General features: G+C 45.9%; 1 protein-coding gene across 1 annotated transcript in view; it reads left to right on the top strand.

The window, feature by feature from the left end:
- The first annotated feature begins 396 nt into the window (after window positions 1-396).
- Window positions 397-6,000, top strand: part of TRPM1 (transient receptor potential cation channel subfamily M member 1) — a 73,477-nt gene continuing 67,873 nt past the window's right edge. Inside the window, 1 exon segment of the mRNA XM_014478406.2 lies at window positions 397-528. Within this exon segment, the coding sequence (XP_014333892.2) occupies window positions 397-528 (132 nt within the window).

Genomic DNA, 6,000 nt, shown 5'->3' with positions numbered 1-6,000 from the left:
AGGTCATTTGGGCTGTGGTTGGAGTGGGGACCTGGGGCTCAGAGGCACCAAGACAAGGCTGACAGTCACATGGGACTCACGTCCACCTCGACCTCTGGCCCAGCCTCAGATGATGTGAAAGGATTAGGGTAATTAGGGCACTGCCTTCAAGCCAAGAGTCTGCTGAAAGAGCCAGTTATGTCCAATTGTCTCAATTATTCAAATAGTGCTGACATTTTTAGCTGGGGGGAAGGGTCACTTCAAAGGGAAAGTTCTCGCTCCCCTCCTCCCGCCTCCCCAAACCCCAAGGCTGCTTTCGTGGCATCGACATTGAACAGCCTGGTGGGCTGGGCTTTGGCTTCCTTTTTGGGCCTGGAAGCGAGGTCACAAGCCTCATGGGGATCATGAGAGCTCAGTATGGGGGCTCACGTGCTCCTCATGTGGACGCCCCCTCTTAAAGGGTTGGCCCTCCTCTGCCAGCCTCCTGCCTGGCCAGAGGAGGAGGCGGAAAGAGGCCAGCTGCACCCTCTTGGCCCCGCGTTGGGGCAGGTAAGCTCAGGTGTGGGGAAGTGTTGGAGGTGTAGGACTCAGCTTCCTGGGGCCTCCAGCTCCTCTCCTGTGGACCCTGGCTGGACAAGGTCATGTGGGAAGAGCCAGTGAATCCATGTTCCCTGAAGGGACAAGCCTATGGAACTGGCCACCACCAGGCTCCAGTGTCTAAATGCAGATGCCAGGGTTCTGCTGAGAAGCTCCAGCTCCAGGGCTTGGCCTCCTGGCCTTTACTCCCTAGCATCTTACCTTGGTTTCCTGCTTCCTGCAGAATGTCCATCTGTGCGTCTTCCTCTTGGCTGGGATGTCCCTGTAACCCTTTATTAGCTGACATTTTAGCTGTTAGTTAAAACCTCGGTGGAAAGATTGATTGGCTGTGAAGGAAGATGGAGATTCCTTCTCACTGCTAGGGGGCGGGGGGTGGGAAATGGGAATTGGCTTCTAGAAGGCAGTTCACCTGCCAGTGCAGGAGATCCAGGAGACGTGGGTTTGATCCCTGGAGAAGGGCATGACCCCTGGAAGAGGGCATGGCAACCCACTCCAGTATTCTTGCCTGGGAAATCCCATGGACACAGGAGCCTGGCGGGCTACAGTCCATGAGGTCACAAAGAGTTGGACACAACTTAGCATGCACACACGCCCAAGTCCAACAACTGCACAACTAAGGATATGTCCTAAGGCAATAATCCCGATGGATTAATGTAGATGTAAGCCAACATTTATAGAGCGCTGTTTACTACAGTAAGACACAGGGAACAACAAACGCGGAAATAGAGGACTGGACACATAATCATGGTCTATCTACAAGGTGAAATGTAGTCTTTTTTTTTTTTTTTGATGTGGACCATTTTTAAAGTCTTTACTTAATTTGTTACAATACTGCTTCTGTTGTATGTTTTGGGTTTTTGGCCTTGAGCCATCAAGGATTTTAGCTCCCTGACCAGGGATAAAACTCTCCTCTCTAGCACTGGAAAGTGAAGTCTTAACCACTGGACAACCAGGGAAGTCTTTGTAATGTATTAACTTTTTAAACGACAGAGAAGAATGAATAACGACAAAGCAGGATAATCATAGTTTTCATTACACACATGTGCACACGCTCACACACACACACACACATCTTATCTATTCATAGGAAAAAGCCAAGGAATACATTGAAATGCTAGCCATTATTTTAAATGCAGTTAGTATGTGTGATGTTTATTTATTCCTTTGTACATTTCTTTTTCTTTTACTTTAACAAAATTCAATAACAAATACATTTTCCTTTTGTTACCAGAAAATTTGTAAACTTTAGCAAATATTAGCAAAAATAGTGGGAATGTGGGGAAGGTTGAAAATATTTACAGGATTTGTTCTCGGTTGACCAGGGGTAGGCGATGGGAATAAAAGAAGAGAGAGAGGTCAGGAGAAAAAAGACAAGACAGATTTGCTGAGTCTGAAGTAAGTATTTATGGAGGAATTAAGAGGGACGATCGGCCTCTATGGGAGAGGACCTTAGTAATACAGGTCTGATTTTGGGAAAGGGTTGTCTTTGGGAATGTTCACCAAATTACAAAAATGTAATTTTTAGTTTGCAAAAGCAAACTATTGAGCAAAAAAAGAATATATATATATATAATATATATAAATATATAATATATATTTAAATATAACTAAATATATAATTTTATATATTTAAATATATTTTATATGTTTAAATATATAAAATATATTTATATATTTATATATATTTTATATAAAATATTTATATATATATAATATATATAAATATATATAATTTGATTTGTTTATTTATGGCTGTGATAGCTCTTCATTGCTGTGTGGGCATCACTCTAGTTGTGGCCAGTGGGGGCTACTCTCTAGTTGCGGCGCTCAGGCTTCTCTTATTGCAGAGCACGGACTCTAGGGCACCCAGACTTCAGTAATTGTGGCTCCTGGGCTCTAGAGCACAAGCTTCGTTGCTCCACAGCATGTAAGATCTTTCCGAATCAGAGATCGAATCCATGTCTCCTTCATTGGCAGGAGGATTCTTTACCACTGAACCCCCAGGGAAGCCCCTCAAGCAGCAGTTTTGATTCATGGCATTTGCAGTGATATTTGTCCCATAAAGTGATCATTCCCTGCCATGTATTTTAGGCCCCAGAAAATGTAACTGGAAATGTCAACCAGTGCCGAGGGTATTTGCTGTCATGGTTTATGTTTTATTAGTTATTTTTCAGCAGAAGTCAGGGCTTGTGTTGGGTTTGGCTCCTTTGAAACTTCATTTATTTACTTTGCAAAGTTGATAAGTACAAGGCACAGAAAGATGTGCAGGCATTTAAGTGGTTGGTCTTCATTCTGAACTAAGTGAAAACAAAGCAGACTTTCTATTAACTTACAGTCCTCTTGACCTGGAGCACTAGGTATTCTTAGAAAATTCTCTCTTACTTTGTTTGAAAATGTTTTAAAGATGTCCTATAATTTTGTGTGCATGTGTGCACGTTTGTGTGTGTGTGTGTGTTAAAGTTCTAGATCTGGGAAAATAGAAGCCCTCATCCAGAGGACTAATGAGACCCAGTCCTTGTCCTAGACATTAATGGCAATCAACATTTAAACACCTCCGTTAAAAAGACAGTCACCAGGGATGTATTAATATGCAGAGAGATCTGTCCCCAGACATCATTGTACATTGTAGAGTAGCTATATCCAAACAAAAATGAGCCATGTTAAAAAAAATTAGTGAAATATAAAAACATATTTAACTCAATATATCCCCAATATGATCATTTCAAAATGTGGTCAACATAAAAAGTGTATTAGTGAGATACTTTTTGTCTGTTTTTGAATGCGTTTCTACCTAGTAGCTCAGTTGTGTCTGACTGTTGTGTAGAAACAACAGTCCAGTTGTGTTCACAGACACCATGGACTGTAGCCTGCAAGGCTCCTCTGTCCATGGGATTCTCTAGGCAAGAATACTGAAGTGGGTCGCCATTCCCTTCTCTAGGGGATCTTCTCAGGAATCAAACCCATTTCTCCTGCATCTCCTGCATTGGCAAGCAGATTCTTTACCACTGAGCCACCTGGAAAAAATCCTCCCAAACACTTTTTCTTTTCTTTCTTTCTTTCTTTTTTGGGGTGGGAGGAGTGGGGTGACAGTAATGCAAAGCACATAGGATCTTAGCTCCCCAAACAGGGATCAGATCCACATCCCTTCATTGGAAGGTGAAGTTTTAATCACTGGACCTTCAGGGAAGTCCCCACTTTTCTTTCTAAGGTCCATTGTTAGACATGGCAAATGATAACTTGCTGTTTTACACATAAATTCACAGCATATCCCAACTCAGACCAGCCAGATTTAAGATGTTCTATGACTGCCATGTTGAACTCAACATTTACACCTCAAGGTTGGTTCTTGCACAGCTAGATCGTGCCAGAAAAATCTTATTACAACTTTTTTTTGGATTCAAAATAGAGATAGTTCTGTTCTCTATCCTCCTTAAAGGGAGGACCTCAAAAGCATCTGCCCATTTTGGAGAAAAATTTTTGAATCTGCCAGAGAAGACAGATGTGGGACAGAGCCATGCAGGGGAGTCAGGCCGGCCACCTGGCCATGAGACTGACCAAGCTTGTGGCTTCACCATGTCATTGTGTCTTATGTCTCAATGCCCCCTAACTTCCCAGTTGTTCAGTCACTCAGTCGTGTCAAACTCTTTGTGACCCCATAAACTGCAGCATGCCAGGCTTCTCTGTCTACCACTATCTCTGAGTTTGCTCAAACTCATGTCCATTGAGTCATTGAGTCAGTCATCCAATCATCACCTCCCAGAGCCCCTACCAAAGTCCTAACTCCTCCACTGCCTGTTTCCTCATCTGTGAAACCACAGTGAGGGAGCCCATGGTCTCTGCATGGCCCCCACCCCAAATGCATCCAGGTTTGAGCGGGCATCACTGTGCCCATCACAGCAGAGAAGGGAGTCCTGGCATTCTTCCCTGTCCTGCTGTCCCCTCTTCAAGAGCACTTTCTTCATCTCTCCTGTGTCGGGGGACTCAACGCCTCTTGCAGCTGTGCGGGAGGTCTGTCAGCCTGAGGTCCCACATCCCCAGGGCAGTGCAGGGCAGCCAGAGGTCAAGGTTTTCACACGGGGACCTCTCTCGCAGTTAATAACAGCAGCGAATTCTCCTCCTGATACAAAGGTCAAACCAAGTCCACGTGTGGGCCCCATGCAGCCCTGGATGAGAGCGCAAGACGTCTGCTCTAAATAGACACATGAGACCAGCGGTTTCTTTTGGCTAAATTGGTCCACAAATCACCATTTCACTGTGGCCTTTGCTGTTAATTTTGGCCCAAGAAGCAGGGCCACTGAGTAAACAGAGACTCACCCAGCAGCAAACCAGCTCTTAGTTCTGAAGCCACTTCCTGAGGCCCAGACCAGGCTGCCCTGTCGCCCCAGCCCCACCCTCCCCACCTTCCCTGGGCACCCCCACTTCAGCTCTGCCTTCTCCAGGCTGTGCCCTGCCCTGCTCCTCCCACCTACACCTCCCCAGAGGCCCCTCCCCATCCACATGAACCCATTCCAGAAGGTCCTGATGCCACCCCTATTCTGGATGGGGGTGGGGGTGCAGGGTGAGGCTGGCTGTCTACAGCGCCTCAGGACTTGGCTCTAAATCCACATGAAAGTCCAGCAAATGTCCTGATCGTGAGATCTGGTGGCTACTCCCCAGGTTGTACAAACGTTACTTGGGGCTTTTTATTGTTAATAGCAGATACTTTTTTTTTTTTTCCTTTCTTTGAAAACAAAACAAAAAGACGAGCTGGCAGGGCCATCAACCCGCCCGCCTCTGACCTCCTTCCCGCAAACCTGGTTAGTCCATCAAGGACACATGATCCTCAGCAGGCCCCTGAGACACTGTGTCTGTCCTCCACCGCCCAGACCTTGTGTCCCCAGCCCTCTCCCCTGCTCCTGGGGACTCAATGCCAGACGCCTTCCTCTCTACTTCCTGTAGTCTCTCCATCAGCAATCTCTCTGATTCCCATTATCTAGAGTTATCTAGATATCACTATACCCTGGGTCTCATTCATGCAACCAGATGACCCCTTTCCCTCCCTGCAGGTCCAGTGGGTGCCTGGAGCCTGAGGTGTTCACTGCAGGGGGCTGGATTGTCTTCCTCAGACCTGGGCCTGCGTGGCCCCACCTCCATAAATTGCACCCCCAGCCACCCAGCTCCACCAGTCAGGAACTTAGGTTCGCGATTAGGCCCCTCCCCTTCCTCCATCCCCATTAACATCAGGTCCTTTCCCAGCCCCGCCAGCACCACCAAATATCCCATCTGCCTGCTACTGAACCTTCTTCCTCAAGTAAGAGAAATTGACTAGAGGACAGACCAGGCAAGGCTTTTTCTTCTACTATTAGGAATTGCTGTTCATTTGTGTTATTTTATTATTAGTTATTATTCTATTATTAGTTATTGTTAATCTCTTACTGTGCCTAA

This window comes from Bos mutus, chromosome 21 (assembly GCF_027580195.1).
Source record: "Bos mutus isolate GX-2022 chromosome 21, NWIPB_WYAK_1.1, whole genome shotgun sequence".
NCBI lineage: Eukaryota > Metazoa > Chordata > Mammalia > Artiodactyla > Bovidae > Bos > Bos mutus.
This window is presented reverse-complemented; position numbering and strand designations above follow the sequence as displayed.